Below are 14,628 nucleotides of genomic sequence, written 5' to 3'. Positions count from 1 at the left end.
TACTCCAGCAAGAGTTTGGAACAAGTAAATGGGAAAAAGGAAACAAAGAGCACAAATTTGGGTTCTAATAGAAAATTGTTTATAGTAAAGTCCCGCTGTTTGCGACTTCCTTGTTCCCATTTTTACTTGTCCGTGCTTTGTCCTTTGTATACAGCATTGCCCATCACATGAGCAATGTTTACTTCCCTGCGGTTCCTTCTCTCTTCTTTTCCCAGGGAGATGGCAGCCATTACAGAGCAGAGAATGAAATAGTTTTGGCTGAAGTGCAGCCCAAACAAAGGAATTAACCCAGTAATGTCAGAATTTCAGGGTCCAGAGCTGCAATACAGCTCTATTCAATTTTAAATCTTATCAATGTATTGCTCAGAGGCTCCCCCATCTGTTCTTTACAGGTGCTGCACCAGAGTTTTGCTGGAGAGTCCAGTACTGCGTTCTCATGACTGGAATCTATCTAATTGACTCCCAATAAAAAACGTGTTCCCCGTTTGCAAGATCTTGCAGGAACGTAAACCCCACGAATGCCGGGACTTTACTGTGTCTTCACAAAATAGTCTGATGGGAGATATAATGGTGATCATGCAACACTAACTGATGTGAGCATAACTAGATTCCATGATGTTAATTAATTCAAAAAATCCGGGGATTGATATCTCAAGTTTAACTGTGCCTTTGACAACTTGCAAATGTCAGGCGACCAATCTGAACTTTTTTCAAAATACATATAGAGATTTGAAAACTTTGGGCTGTTTTAGTTAAAGTAGATTATGGGGATTTGATGGAGATATTTAAAATTGAGTAGAGTGGGAAGAAATAGATGGCTTAGTAAATGTCAACTGTGGTATGTTCATTTGGGCCAAATGGCCAGTTGCTATTTGTAATTTCTAAATAATTTCATGCCATTTCAAATTCAAGCCATTAACTCGTGAGGCTGCATAATTACAATGGTTTCACCAACTTCAAATCCAACCACAAACACGCTCACACTCCAGTCTTGAATGGTTTGATCTGAACGCCAGTAACTCAGCACCAAGTAGAAAATATTAATCTTCCTCAAGACAGAAATTGTATTCTCAATATGGAATGCAATCCATGCTGTCTGCTCACTGTTAAATTCTGTCTGTAACTCTCCACAGAAATTGCTTCCTCTCATCTTTCAGAATATGAGTTAACCACTGAGTGGATAGGCGATCACACAAGAAAATACCCTTTGCCTAATATCCATACAGTCAACTTCAATGGACTGAGACAAAGACTGTCCACAATAAGCTGGGTAAACAAGGTTGTGGAGGAAAGCAAGGAACAAGTCAAAAAGGTATTGACATGCGATTTGCCTTCTGCTTATTACATTGGACCTACAGTTACCTGGTGAAAGCAGCAAGTAAGGCGTTAAGCAATATTAAGCCAGGTTACACATTTTACCCATTCTGGAAATTGCACAAAACCTTACAGAGTATCTAGGATTAAATCACTACAAAGAAATACAATCCTGAGACAAATTCCACTGAAGTTCAAAGGGTAAGAAGAGATTTATGTATCCTTTGAATAAAAAGGGTTTGACAGGGTGAATGAGAGAAAATCATTCCTACAGTTAGGAAATCTGTAATAAGAGCCATTAATTTAAGAGTTACTAAGAGAAGAAAAATAAAGGCCGACAGAAATTTCTCATGCAGAAAGTTGTGGAGCATGAAATGCTTTATTACAGAAAAGAGTTAAGGTAAGCCCTATGGCATTTTTTAAGAAAAATGTGGAAATATATTTAAAGCAGTGGAAGATACAGTTATGTGGGAAGAAAGTATGGCAGTGAGATAAGTAACAAATAAGTAACAAAATGGCACATGATTGAAATGGGAAACAAGAACAGAAAACACTGGAGAAATCAGCAGGTCAGGCAACATCCATTGAAAAAAAAGAGACAGGTGATGTTTCGGTATAAAACTTTTCTGAGGAATGAAAAGATATTGTAGATGAACAGCATTCAAGAAGAAACAGAACAAGGGAAAGGGGAAAGAATGTGCATATACATACACAAAAAAAATGTGCAAATTGGCATAGGGATAAACAGATTAGGGAGGTGAATACATGACTGAAGAAGTGGTGTGATAAAGTGGGGTTCTATTTCATGGAATACTGGCACCAGGATTGGTACAGCCTCCACCTGAACCGGCGAGGGCCAGGGTCCAAGTGGAAAGAATAAATAGAGATGGCTGAACGATTTAAAGTATGGATGATGACTCGGGTGGAAAAGGTAGTATAGATAATAGTTTGAGAACAAACAAAAGGAAAGAGAGAGTAACATTTGGCAATTGTGCTTTAGGGACCAGAGATAAAGGGAAAGCTAAAAGATGCCAAGTAACTAAATTTGGAGCAAGACATAAAAAACACGAGAGTAAAACATTAAAGGTTAGGGTGTGGCCCCAAAAACATATGGAGTATAAAGATGCAACTGAATGCGTTGCAGGCCCAAATTCAACTTGAAGGGAATGACATACCAGTTATTGCTGAAACATTGCTGCAAGACAGATGGGACTAAGTACATTAAGGTATAAGATCACCAACCAAGATAGGGAAAATGGGAGACGGGGTCTTAGTGATTAAGATGAAATCACTTCAACGATAACGAGAGATAAACAACCAGTGGAGACTTTGTGGGGAGAATTAAGAAATACAAAAAGGATTCAAGGCTGTAGTGGGAGTGTGTAGCAGTTGTTAAGTGGTAGATTGCGTAAATGCAGAGATTAGACAACCAGGTAGCAAAGGAGATTTTAGCTTTTAAATTGGGATAGGTACACGAGCACATGTCAAAATGGTATATGGGGTAGGTGTGTCCAGAATAGTTTCCTGAAGCAATAGGTCCTAGAACCAACAAGTGGTATTTGACTTTTGACTTGGTACTGAGCCAGACAGTGTATGAATATTTATCTAATAGCTTTCATAATAGATTGAGTTCACAGTGTTTGAAAGGGAGAACCATGGAACAGCTACTAAGATTCCAAATTTAGGTACGGCCGACTTCAATGGAATGAGACAGAAACTGTTAATGGGTAAAATGACAGAAGATCAATGGGAAGTGCTCAAAAAAATAATTTGTGATACAGATCCAGCTAATACCCCCATGTTAAGATTTTAGAATGAAGAGTCATATTTGACTCAAAACTTCAACATCTGTTTCTCTGCCCACAAATGCTGTCAGACCTGCTGCGTATTTCTAGCACTTTGTTTTTCTTTCAGACATCCAGCAACTGCTGTATTTTTCTGCTTGGCATAAATTCTCATAAACATTCAAATTCAAAACAAAATTCAGGATCCAAGAGTGATAAGAGTGTGCAGCATGCTCCCACACATGAAAGTTGAGGCAAATAGCATTGATGTAGATAATGGGAAACGAGATGAGCACATGATGGAGAAAGGGACAGCAAATAAGATGATAGGGTTGAATGAAGGGTCAGAGAAGACTTGTGCAGAGTATAAATGCCAGCATGGGCCAGCTGGGCCGAATGGCCTGTTTTGATGTACTTCAATAATGTATTATAAATTCGTCAACTAAAATAACTGGATCAGCAATACCCTAAGTTCTAATTTGAGAAAGAATTAAACAAGTGCATCACTTCCTGGTTCTTCTTTCTACACAGCCCATCCTTCAAATGTTCTTTAACACATGACCTGCTTCTTATATAGTTGAAGCATTTCTTAATAATCTTCTGTGCCAACAATCCACAGACCAAAAATTTAGTTCTCTTCAGTCTTGAAAAGCTGAAAAGATAGCCAGTGGGAAATCACAGGCTGAAAGTTACTGGCCAACCTAATTCTTAAAATATATTAATTTCTTTTAAAAATGTTTAAGTTGCCTATTTCTCTACCAAATTAAAAATAAATGTTAATGCTCTGCAGTATATTTAAATGTGAATCTTAGATAAGCAGTAACATAAATATCCAACTGCAAATAAAATGATTTTTAATCCAATTGATATGCAGCATTGACTGTGCTAGAAGAGCGACTTGGTCCAGTTACCAGTATCAGCATCCCTGGATTAAGGAGGACAATTAAAAACAAACGCAAATCAATCAATGCACGCACTTTTAATTGTTATGCAATGACCCCAGATACAAGTGTACCTTATTTGAATGCTACATAGCACAGATTAAGCTTTTGCTACGATGACCTCTGGCTAGATAACATGCTGACACATCACAGTTCACAAGAGCTAGAAAAGTTGGAGAATTTACCTGCTAAAAATAATAGATTTTGAGAAAGCTTTTAGGAGAGGTTGAAGAATTTTTGAGGACTGCATAGTGACTGAAAGATCTGCCACTGACAGTAGAATGAATTGATGAGAGCAGTCGGCATAGTAGAACACTAAAGTTATAAGAGCAGAAGGATCTAGGATATTAGGCTAGAAAGATTGCAGAGAAAGCATGCAGCGTAGCTATGAAAATGAGAATAAATGTATCTAACTCAACAGTGCCAGCAACAGTAATAGGTATGTGGATGCTGGCATTTGATATAACAGACTTTGCAAGACAACATTAATGTAGGATTAGCTTGTGAATCCTCTAAGGAGGCCATGAAGAAATCAAGCCTTGATGTGATGAAGAGCAACTTGCTTTTTTATAGAGAAAACACTTATTTCACAGAGGCATAATCTGAAAACTTGAGATAATTATCCAAAATATAGCACATTTGAGAGACCAGGTGACTTTAGAAGTATGATTTCCAAAGTTTTCCATCATTGTGCTTGCTTTGCCTCATATATGGGTCAATTGCAGAACTATTTGATAGAGATTATCATGGTAGTAAACAATTCCATTATTATGGTATCATGTGACTCCTAGGAAGGCAAACTCAATGGGCCTTGGTCTTTTATCATCCATGAATTTTTCTAAGCTCCTATATAAAATGAATAAAGTTGTTGTAGCAGTTAGAATGAAACAGTGATGTAAATAAGTAACATTAAGCAGATAGGTGTAGGTATTCCTAGTAACCAAGTTACCAAAGATAAGTGGTAAGCCAGAGGATTGGGAAAGTTTTAAAAACCAAATGAAGATGAACAAAAAAATAATGAGGGAGAAAATAAACGTTGAGGGTAAACTAGCAAGTAATATAAAAACAGGCAGTAAGAGCTTCTTTAAATATATAAAAAGGAAGAGAGAGGCTAAAGTGAACATAGACCCCTTAGAGAATGTAGCTCGGGAAATAATAATGGAGAACCAGGAAACGGCAGGAGTTGAATAAACACTTTACTTCAGTCTTCACGATAGAAGACACTAATAGCATTCCAAAAATACTAAATAATTAAGGGGAAAAAGGGGGGGTGGGGAGGAAATAAAAACAATAACTATCACTAGAGAAAAAGTATTAGGGAAACGAATGGGGCTAAAGGCCAATAAGTCCCCTGGGGCCAATGGGTTGCATCCTAGGATATTAAAAGAAGTAGCTGCAGAGATAGTGGATACACTGGTAGTAATCTTCCAAGAATCCCAAAAGGGGGACAAAAAAAAAACTATAGGCCAGTTAGCTTAACATCTGTCACTGGGAAAATGTTACAGTCTACTATAAAGGATGTAATAGCAGAACATTTAGAAATGCATAATTTAATCAAGCAGAGTCAGCATGGCTTCATAAAGGGGAAATCATGCCTGACAAATTTATTAGAATTCTTTAAGGACGTAACAAGCAAGATAGACAAAGGGGAACTTAATATATTTGGGTTTCCAAAAGGCGTTCGATAAGGTACCGCACATAAGGCTACTTCATAAGATAAGAGCTCATATGGTGTTGGGGGTAATATATAATCATCGAGAGAAGATTGGCTAACTAATAGAAGACAGAGAGTTGGGAAACGGAGGCAATTTTCAGGATGGCAACTTGTAACTGGTGGAGTGCCACAGGGATGACTGCTGGGGCCACAATTATTTACAATATATATTAATGACTTAGATGAGGGAAATGAATGTACTATCACCAAGTTTGCAGATGACACAAAAATAGATGAGAAGGCAAGTGGTGAGGATGACACAAAGAGTCTACAAAGGGATATAGACAGGTTAAGTGAGTGGGCATAAACTTGGCAGATGGAAGATAATGTTGGAAAATGTGAGCTTATGCACTTTGGCAGGAAGAATAGAAGAGCTGAATATTATTTAAATGAAGAAGGACTGCAGAAAGCTGCAGAGGGATTTGGGGGTCCTTGTGCATGAATCCCAAAAAGCTAGCATACAAGTTCAACAGGTACTAGGAAAGGCAAATGTAATGTTGGCCTTTATTTCAAAGGGAATGAAGTATAAAAATAGGGAAGTCTTGCCAAAACTATACAAGGCACTAGTTAGACCACACTTAGAATACAGTGAACAGTTTTGGTCCCCTTATCAAAGGAAAGGTGTACTGGCATTGGAGGCAGTCCAGAGAAGGTTCACTAGGTTGATCCCTGGTGTGGAGGGATTTTCTTATGAAGAGAGGTTGTGTAGATTGGGCCTGTACTCATTGGAGTATAGAAGAATGAGAGGCAACCTTATTGAAACATATAAGATTCTTAGGGGGCTTGTCAGGGTGGATCTGAGAGGTTGTTTTCCCTTGTGGGAGAGTCTAGGACCAGAGGGCATAATCTCAGAGTAAGGGATCACCCATTTAAAAGAGAGAGATGAGGAGGAATTTCTTCTCTCGGAGAGTAGTTAATCTGTGGAATTCTTTACAGCAGAGGTCTATAGGAGCTGGGTCGTTAATTATATTCAAGGCTGAGATACTCAGATTTTTAATCAGTAAGGGATTCAAAGGTTATGGGGAAAAAGCAGGAAAGTGGAGTTGAGGATTATCAAATCAGCCATGATCTCATTGAATGGCGGAGCAGACTCGATGGGTCAAATGGCCTACTTCTTATGGTCTTAAGTTCAGAACTTGAAGCTCTGTTCAGGGTTGAGAGGCTAACATTGCACACTATCAGGTTTAGCTGTTTGAGGAGCTAGCAAAGAGCAATGGAATCAATTAGCTGAGGCATCAGATTTCAGGCAGGAGCCAGAATGGCTTCCACCTGACCAACATTCAGTTTGAAAAAAGCTCTGGCTCACCAGCTGCAGGGTAACTCTTTCGAGTACAAACCCGTTTCCATCTGTTTCAGATGAAGTTACATTGTTTCATAGTTTGCCATTGTGAGATTTGAACTCTTGATACTCTTTTGAGTAAACCTGTTTCCATCTGTTTCAGATGAAGTTACATTGTTTCATAGTTTGCCATTGTGAGATTTGAACTCTTGATCTTGGGGTTACAAACCCAGTACCATAACCACTTGGCTATTTAGGCCAAGCCCCCAGCTGCAGGGTAGTGGCAGAAAGATAACATTCACCATAATTGGCACATATTTGGAAGTTAAACTGTTGGGACAAGTCAGAGTGAAATTAAAATAAGTGTAGAAGGAAATGGAAAAGAGATGTTGGAGGAAGTTGCAGTGATTAAGCATCAACCGTAAACACAGCTGTGAATACCAAATCTTCAGTATGTTGATGTCATAAATTATTACATTGCTCATTGCCAGGAACTAGGAAGCAATCTGAAGGAACTTACTTCAGGCTGAATAGCTTTAAAAACTGGTGCATCCATTAGTGTTATCTGACTCTGAAATAAAACAAACATCAGTTATTGCAATTTAACTGTGTAATTCACTAAACTTAAGTTTTTTTTGAACATTGTAAAACTGAAAATAAGTTTTTCGATTACGTGGTATTTGGCGTAAATATGAAAACTTACAAAATGGACTAATAACAGTCAGTACACATATGTTATTAGAATTAGTGAAATTGTTAAGAACATAAGAATATATAAAACGGGAGGAGTAAGTTCATTCAGCCTTTCGAACCCACTCCACCTCTCAATGAGATCATGGCTGATCTTTTACTTCAACACCATTTTCCTGCGCTATTCCCATATCCCTTGATGTTTTTAATATGTAGAAATATGTAAATCTCAAGTCTTGAACATACTCAATGATTGAGCCTCCATAGCCCTCTCGGGCGGAGAATTCCAAAGATTCACCACCCCCTAAGTAAAGACATTCTTCCTCATCTCAGTTCTAAATAGCTTACCACTTATTCTAAGACTTTGTCCCCTGGTTCTAGACCCCCAGTCAGGAGAAACATCTTTCCTGCATCTACCCTGACGAGCCCCGTAAGGATTTGGTATGTTTCAATGAGATCACCTTTCCTTCTTCTAAACTCCAGAGATTAAAGGCCCAGTCTATTTCATCTTTCCTCTTTCGAAAAACCCTCCATCCCAAGAATTAATTTAGTGAACCTTCGCTGCAGTCCCTCCATAGCTAATATATCGTTCCTTAAGTAAGGAGGGCAAAACTGCAGTCAATAAACCAGGTGCAGTCTCACCAAGGCCTGATATAATTGCAGTAAGACATCTTTACTCCTATAGTCAAATCCTCTTGTAATAAAGGCCAACATAGCATTTGCCTTCTTAATTGCTTGTTCTACCTACATGTTAGCTTTCAGTGACTCATGAACAAGGACACCCAAGTTCAAGAGCAATGGAATCAATTACCTTTTTTTCTATTAATTCACAGGATGTGGGCTTTGCTGGCTGGGCCATCATTTATTGCCCATCCTAGTTGCCCTTGATAAGATGAGCTGCCTTCTTGAACCGCTGCAGTTCATGTAGTGCAGGCACACCCACAGTGCTGTTAGGAAGGGAGTGCCAGGATTTTTACCCAGCAACAGTGGAGGAACAACGGTGATATATTTCCAAGTCAGAATGGTGAGTGACTTGGAGGGGAACTACCAGGTGGTGGTGTTCCCATCTATCTGTTGCCCTTGTCCTTCTAGATGGTAGCGGTTGTGAGTTTGGAAGGCGCTGTCTAAGGAGCCTTGGTGAATTCCTGCGGTGCATCTCATAGATGGTACACACTGCTGCTATTGTGTGTCGACGGTAGAGGGAATGAATGTTTGTGGATGTGGTGCCAATCAAGCAAGCTACTTTATCCTGGACCTTGTCAAGCTTCTTGAGTGTTGTGGGAGCTGCACTCATCCAGGCAAGTGGGGAGTATTCCATCACACTCCTGGCGTGTGCCTTGTAAATGGTGGACAGGCTTTGGGGAGTCAGGAGGGGAGTTACTTGTCACAGGATTCCTAGCCTCTAACCTGCTCTTGTAGCCACAGTATTTATATGGATAGTCCAGTTCAGAGTCTGGCCAATGGTAGCCCCAGGATGTTGATAGTGGGAGATGGTAATGCCACTGAACCGTCAAGGGGGTGATAGTTAGAATCTCTCTTGTTGGAAATGGTCACTGCCTGGCACTTGTGTGGCGCAAATGTTACTTGCCGCTTGTCAGCCAAGCCTGGATATTGTCCAGGTCTTGCTGCATTTGGACATGGACTGCTTCAGTATCTAAGGTGTCACAAATGGTGCTGAACATTGTGCAATCATTAGAGAACATGCCCACTTCTGACTTTATGATGGAAGGAAGGTCATTGATGAAGCAATTGAAGATGGTTGGGCCGAGGGCACTACCCTGAGGAACTCCTGCAGTGATGTCGTGGAGCTGAGATAACTGACCTCCAACAACCACAACCATCTTCCTTTGTGCTAGGTATGACTCCAACCAGAGTTTTCCCCCGATTCCCATTGGTCCCAGTTTTGCTAAGGCTCCTTGATGCCACACTCAGTCAAATGCAGTCTTGATGTCATGGGCAGTCATTCTAACCTCACCTCGGGAGTTCAGCTGTTTTGTCCATGTTTGAACCAAGGCTGTAATGAGGTCAGAGTGAACCTGGCTGTACCCAAACTGGGCGTCAATAAGCAGGTTATTGTTAAGCAAGTACCGCTTGATAGCACTGTTGATGACCCCTCCCATTACTTTACTGATGATCGAGAGTAGACTGATGAGGCGATAATTGGCTGAGTTGGATTTATCCTGCTTTTTGTGTGCAGGACATACCTGGGCAATTGTCCATATTGTTGGGTAGATGCCAATGTTGTAGCTGTACTGAAACAACCTGACCAAAGGCATAGCAAGTTCTGGAGCACAAGTCTTTAGTACTATTGCCGGAATACTGCCAGGGTCCATAGCCTTTGCACTATTCAGTGCCTTCAGCCGTTTCTTGATATCATGTGGAGTGAATCGGATTGGCTGAAGACTGGCATCTATGATGCTGGGGGCTTCCAAAGGAATCAGATTTCAATTAGGAGCCAGAATGGTTTCTATCTGACTGAAGTTCAGTTTGAAAAAAGGTCTGGCTCACCAGCTGCAGAGTAGTGGCAGAAAAGTAACATTAACCATACTTGGCACAAATTTGGAAGTTAAATTGTTGTGACAAGTCAGAATGGAATGAAGATAGAGTAGAAGGAAATGGGAGAGAGGTGCTGGTGGAAATTGGAGTGATCAAGCATCAACCGTAAACATGAATGTGAACACCAAAGTAAGCATGTTGATGTCTTAAGTTATTATGTTACTTATTGCCAGAAACTAGGAAGTAATCTGAAGGAACTTACTTCGGCTGGAGTATTGTGTGCAGTTTTAGTCTCTTGATCTAAGGAAAGATATATTTGCCATGGGAGGAGTGCAATGAAGGTTCACTAAATTAATTCCTGGGATGAAGGGACTGTTCGACGAGGAAAGATTTAATAGACTGGGCCTTTATTCTCTGGAATTCAGAAGACTGAGGGGTGATCTTATTCAAACACACAAAATTCTTAAAGGGCTCAACAGGGTAGATGCAGGAAGCATGCTTGCTTGGCTGGGGGGTCCAGAACCAGGGGACACAGACTCAAAATAAGAGGTAAACCACTTGGGACTAAGATGAGCTAGAATTTCTTTACTGAGAAGTTCAACACTTCCCAGCCTGTCACCATTTCAGAAATACAGAGTATTTCCCTACCAAAGTGGATAACCTTTCATTTCTCCACATTGTATTCCATCTGCCAAATTTTTGCCCATTCGCTTAGAAGCGAAATCCCCTTGAAGCATCTTTGCAACTTCCTCACAACTCACACTTGCACCTAGCTTTGTCTCATCTGCAAACTTGGAAATATTACATTTAATCCCCATACCCAAATCATTGATATAGATTGTGAATAGCTGAGGCCCAAGCACTGATCCTTACAGGACCCCAATTCATAGCCTCCCAACCTGAAAATGACCAATTTATTCCTACTCTGTTTTCTGTCCATTAACCAGTTCTCAATCCATGCCTGTATATTCCCCCCAATCCCATGTGCACTAATTTTGTTTACTAACCTCTTATCTGAGACCTGATCAAAAGCTTTCTGAAAATCTAAATATACCACACCCACCAATTCTCCCTTATCTATTCTGCTAGTTAAATCCTCAAAAAATTCCAACAGGTTTATTAAACATGATTTTTCCCTTTCATAAATCAATGTTGTACAACTAAATTCAAGTGATAAACAAGTAACATTTTAACCAACTTTTAAAAAATGTGAAAATGTTAGATGATATAAGTTCACATATTCAGTATAATTACACATCTTTTCTGAAGATACTACTTAAGGAATGGATTTTTAGTATCAAAATTTATTAATTACTCCAAAGTACAATATGATTTTTGTTCCCAACAGTATGAGCTTTAGAAAACATGAGTTATTCGAAAAAAAGTTTCCAAACATAATAATTGGTGTACAATTCGACTGAAATAAATTTCAAACAATTATTTTCAGATATTCAATTCAAAACCTCAGCACGCTTGATGTACAAATTAAAAACTATATTCATAGGTATGTGCATTGTAAGGAAAGTTTGAAAGAAAAAGTGAATGCAAGAGGTGACTGAAGTGGAAAATATTTTTGTGATTTAATAAGTATTGTCTCTGAAGAAAACAGCTGCTGCAGCAACAGCCAAAATGGAATATTTTAATAACATATGCAGAGTGTGGGAGTGGGGAAGGTAATTAGGCAATGTTATTTGAAACCGAGAAGGCATCGGCTGAGTATGATTCCTTTCACAACCAGAGTAATATACATAAATGGCAGAACTAAAAAATTGCATCAGATTGCTTTATGTGTGACAAGGTAATGTGCTGCATTTCAACTTGCAATGTAAAATGTTTTCCACTGGGACAATTTTTTAAAAATTGAAGTTTAAGAGAAATGCCATCAGGATACCAAACTGAACATTTAATGCTCTATACTGGCAGCAAGTTCATAAGTGCAGCAAAATATTAACCAACTGAACCTTACATTGATGCCTTTTGTCTGAAAGTATTCCTCCAATTGTGTGTAGTTTCTTCAAGGAATTGCAATCTATTAGGCTTATTTTGATTATATACCATGTCGACAGAGACATTGGGATGGATTATGCACTGAGAACAGGCTTCCAGCACCCTAGTGCAAATGACAGGGGTGTATCCCACTTTAGTTTTTTGGTGGGCAGATTTTTAATTATTAAGAGGCGAGACCTCTGCCGCTCTTCAGGAGAAAGTCCTGCCTCATGAAGCTGTCAGCAAATCAGAGGGCAGCAGCTCTGCAGTGCCAGCAGCATCTCCAGGAGCAGTGGCCACTGCCTTTACTACTGAGGCCCAGGAGATGCTATGATACCCAGATAAGCCAGGGACCTCGACAGGCCCTGCTGGCAGGCCCCAGAAAGGTGGGTGGGGTGGGCCATCCAATTGGCACTGGGGACTTAGAAAGGAGGCATACCCCCTTCACTAGTCAGCAGCTGCAAGGACAAACCTGCCATTCTCTGTATTAGGCATGGATCTCTCCCACCGCCCATTAAATCGTAGGGATGGTGGCATAAGGCCCTAATTATCCATTTAAGGGCCTCAAATGGGCCATAGGTTGGCAGCCCATCCAATGTCTCCCCTGCTGCTTGAAAAATTGTGCTGGAGCAGGTGGGCCAATCGCACGGCACCCGACTATACAGGCCCACCAACTGGCTTTCCCGCCCACGGGTGGCCTATAAAATCCAACCCATGCAATTTCAAGATTGACCAAATAGAACACTTAAACTTTTTTTTAAAAATCAGATACAAAAACACAAGTGAGGTGCTAAGTTATGAGGTATCAATTTGGGGAGCAGTTGGAGTCCCCACTGTGACTCAATGTTGCTGGGCTAATGATGAAACTATTAGCCAGGGTTCCCACTATCAGTTGCCATCCAAAAAATCCTGCTTCAACTGTGCATGAGAGTAGACACCAGGTCAGAACAGAATAGATTCAGCTGTGGTCTCATCTGTGGTTAAACGTCCTGTCATCATTCACTTTTCACAGCTCACAAATACAGGATCATCACTGGGCAAGGTAACAGAGGATCTAAATTTTGGGAAGATGACTGAATTTTATAACTGTACACCACATATAAAAAATCAGAAGCTTCAGTACATGAAACTGTTGCAATCTCTGAGTTTGCAGTTGAGAATCAGAGATTAGACAAAAAAATATGCTGATGACCCTGCTTCAATGCTTAAATAAACTGATGGAAACAAAGAGTGCAAAAGCACGCAATTTCAAATGAAGCCAGATTGTGTTTGATTAAATTACAAAAAGCTTTGCCTCCAAAAGAGCATCCATCTTAACAGGAGTTCAACCTTTTCTAAAAAGAGTCTGCAGAATTCAGATTTTCAGAGATTCTAAAATTTATACAAAGATGAACAGTATTTGGGTCAGATGAGGAAATTATGAAGTCTCTGGGAACTGTAATATAAATGCTGCTGTGCCTCTTTTCTGATTTGAAGAGGAATTTCAGCTGCAACAAAGAGCATTGAGGACCTTGACTGACAGTATTACAAAGCTCAAAAATACCATTTGTTAATGGAGAAAAGTCAATTCATTATGAAATTCCTTTTCTGTTTAAAAAAATGCAAAATTGAAGGTGCCACCTCATGTTGTTCAACATGCTTCAATATAAATAAACAGCAAGTTATAGAAAAGTTTTGTATTGATTACATTTCATTATTTTCCTAATCAGCTGCTGTAATTTTATGTAAAAGATTTATGAATGTTCATAACAAAACAAGGATTTACTGTATTTTCTGTTGAAGGGGCAAGAAAGGGACTAAGAATATAATATCTGTTGCTCAAATTACCAGAGATTCAATCTCTCTCGTGCATACAATAGAGGTGTGCATGCATGCACTTAGTCAAAAAAATATGCCTTGAGACTGCAAAGCATTCCCATTTTATTATGTTAATAAAATCCTGCCATTTAAGATGTCCTTTCTCCCAGGCAATTCCAATTATGACACTGGCAGGAAATAATTATTTGGATTCCAGAGCATCTCCATTTTAAAGGGAAGGCATATTACAAGACGTGCTTCGAAACTGGTGCCCCAGAAAATACACATAATGGCAGAAAATTCTGCAGTTCAATTGCTTTTTACCACTCCCTCCGCCCCACCTTCCTGACCACCACTGCCACCCCCAAGAATTCAAGTGTCTCTAGATCAGCCCCCAGGGTAGTCCCAAATTGCCTCATAACTTAAATGAACAAAGTTGTCGAAGTTAGCATAAAATAAGCATGCAACCCCTACCCCGCCAATATCATTGGAGAAGGAGATCCAAAATGGCAGGCTGGGGTAACCTTAAGAATTTACTTTTTAAAAGAAGATATACTTTGAGAGTACTATCAGTAAAAAGCACTGTTCTACCCCACACACAACCCTTGTATTTTCCTTCCATTAGGT

General features: G+C 39.6%; 1 protein-coding gene across 8 annotated transcripts in view; it reads right to left on the bottom strand.

The window, feature by feature from the left end:
- Positions 1-14,628, bottom strand: part of ralgps2 (Ral GEF with PH domain and SH3 binding motif 2) — a 574,026-nt gene that overhangs the window by 401,427 nt on the left and 157,971 nt on the right. For all 8 annotated transcript variants that reach the window (XR_005945530.1, XR_005945531.1, XM_041208585.1 and 5 more), the window contains one exon: positions 7,553-7,603. Coding sequence is in view for 6 of the 8 variants with exons in the window: in XM_041208585.1 (XP_041064519.1) it covers positions 7,553-7,603 (51 nt within the window). In the remaining 2 variants the exon portion in view is untranslated. The remainder of the gene's footprint in view (positions 1-7,552; positions 7,604-14,628) is intronic.

Source organism: Carcharodon carcharias, chromosome 16, assembly GCF_017639515.1.
Source record: "Carcharodon carcharias isolate sCarCar2 chromosome 16, sCarCar2.pri, whole genome shotgun sequence".
Lineage (NCBI taxonomy): Eukaryota > Metazoa > Chordata > Chondrichthyes > Lamniformes > Lamnidae > Carcharodon > Carcharodon carcharias.
The sequence above is the reverse complement of the archived record's forward strand: the minus strand, read 5'-3'. Positions and strand labels throughout refer to the sequence as shown.